Source organism: Camelina sativa, chromosome 4, assembly GCF_000633955.1.
Source record: "Camelina sativa cultivar DH55 chromosome 4, Cs, whole genome shotgun sequence".
In the NCBI taxonomy this organism is placed as follows: Eukaryota; Viridiplantae; Streptophyta; class Magnoliopsida; order Brassicales; family Brassicaceae; genus Camelina; species Camelina sativa.
This window is the reverse complement of record NC_025688.1, coordinates 4,107,785-4,109,790: the sequence shown is the minus strand read 5'-3', so window position 1 is coordinate 4,109,790 and position 2,006 is coordinate 4,107,785. Positions and strand designations below refer to the sequence as shown.

The 2,006-nt window shown below is 38.0% G+C and overlaps 1 protein-coding gene across 2 annotated transcripts in view; it reads left to right on the top strand.

The window, feature by feature from the left end:
- LOC104779767 (protein CHUP1, chloroplastic-like) overlaps positions 231 to 2,006 on the top strand; it is a 5,003-nt gene continuing 3,227 nt past the window's right edge. The window contains exons 1-4 of one of the 2 annotated variants that reach the window (XM_019244513.1): positions 231 to 648; positions 741 to 805; positions 874 to 1,638; positions 1,711 to 1,901. In XM_019244513.1, coding sequence (XP_019100058.1) covers positions 552 to 648; positions 741 to 805; positions 874 to 1,638; positions 1,711 to 1,901 — 1,118 coding nt within the window. In that variant the 5' untranslated portion in view covers positions 231 to 551. Of the gene's footprint in view, positions 649 to 740; positions 806 to 873; positions 1,639 to 1,710; positions 1,928 to 2,006 lie in introns of both variants that reach the window. The other variant, XM_019244514.1, reaches the window with a different exon arrangement.

Below are 2,006 nucleotides of genomic sequence, written 5' to 3'. Positions count from 1 at the left end.
TGGTATAATGCTTTGACAAAAAGAGACATAATTCTCAATCTTTTGCTTTGACCCGTATGGACAAAGAAGGATTATTTCAGAAATTATTGTTTTATTTACGGTTGCTTCTTGGTCATAGCTTAAGATCCCATCTATTACCATACATGTCTATTTCCTCATCTGTCTTGAGCTAAAAACAGACCACTATTATTGTGGTTGTTTTCAATTTATTTAATGCTGAAATTTTTGGCTTTTGATGCAAGAGACTTGAGAGGTCCATAAAGCTGATAAGATCGAATTTGTGATGATAAGTGTCTTACTTTTTTCCTTCTTTCCTTGGGTGGACATAGTTCCTTAAAAGTTTTGTCAGTACCTGGGAGTGTCTCTTACAGGAACAAGTGTGTTTATCCATTTGTCATAAGGTTCATGAACAGGATTTTGGACTAGAGATTTTTTTCTTGGAGGAAGGATGGGTTGAGTTATTTTATCAGTAGTGAAAATATAAAGGAGCTTTTCGGGTTCTGTAGATGAAACGGGGAAGGGAATTTATTCCCATTTCAAGAATTTAATATATGTTTGTCCGGATAGGTTTTGTTGTTGCTGCTTCCATTGCAGCTGTTGTTGTTAAGCGGCACAACGTTAAACCCACCAAACCGAGCAAACAATCAGGTAGTGTTTTTTCTTCTTATACTCTCCATTTGATTGCATTTCACTCCATATATAGAATCTGACCTTTCATGTTCTCTGCATTTTTCTCTAAGAAAATGACAAAGGAGGCGATAAAGAAGAGGCTGTGTATCCCGACAACAATCTCAACGATAAGAATGTAAGTGTACTTTTGAAAAGTTTAGTGTGATCATGTGCTTGGTGTGACAAATCGGATAATATATTCAGGTGGAGGAAGAGGAGGAGGAAGAAGAAGAGGTGAAACTGATCAACAGTGTAATCAATCAGACTCGTGGAAGTTTCTCGGACTATTTAGATGACGATATTTTACCCGAGTTTGAAGATCTTTTATCTGGTGAAATTGAGTATCCATTGCCTGATGATGATGATAACAACTTGGAGAAAGCAGAGAAAGAGAGGAAATATGAAGTCGAGATGGCTTATAACGATGGTGAGCTCGAAAGGTTGAAACAATTAGTTAAGGAGCTAGAAGAAAGAGAAGTGAAACTGGAAGGAGAATTGCTTGAATATTATGGACTCAAAGAGCAAGAATCGGATATTGTTGAGTTACAAAGACAGCTCAAGATCAAGACTGTGGAGATTGATATGTTAAACATCACTATTAATTCTCTTCAAGCTGAGAGGAAAAAGCTTCAAGAAGAGCTTTCTCAAAACGGTATTGTAAGGAAAGAGCTTGAGGTGGCCAGAAACAAGATCAAGGAGTTGCAGAGGCAAATCCAGCTCGATGCTAACCAGACGAAAGGACAGTTACTGTTGCTTAAGCAGCATGTGTCGAGTCTCCAAATGAAAGAAGAAGATGCGATGAATAAAGATACCGAAGTGGAGAGGAAGCTAAAAGCTGTACAGGATTTGGAAGTGGAAGTTATGGAACTTAAGAGAAAGAACAGAGAGCTTCAACATGAGAAAAGAGAGTTATCCATTAAACTTGATTCAGCGGAAGCAAGAATTGCAGCTCTTTCAAACATGACTGAGGTAAGTGTAATGATTCCTCCATATCAAAGTTTCTTTCTCTCTTAGAGTAACATTTTCTATCTTTACTCGTAGAGCGATAAAGTGGCGAAAGTTAGAGAAGAGGTTAATAATTTAAAGCATAACAATGAGGACTTGTTAAAGCAAGTGGAAGGGCTTCAGATGAATAGGTTTAGTGAAGTTGAGGAGTTGGTTTATCTCCGTTGGGTCAATGCGTGTTTACGGTATGAGTTAAGAAATTACCAGACACCAGCTGGTAAAATCTCGGCTCGTGACTTAAGCAAGAACCTAAGTCCCAAGTCACAAGCAAAAGCAAAACGGTTAATGCTAGAGTATGCTGGTTCAGAACGTGGCCAAGGAGATACTGATTT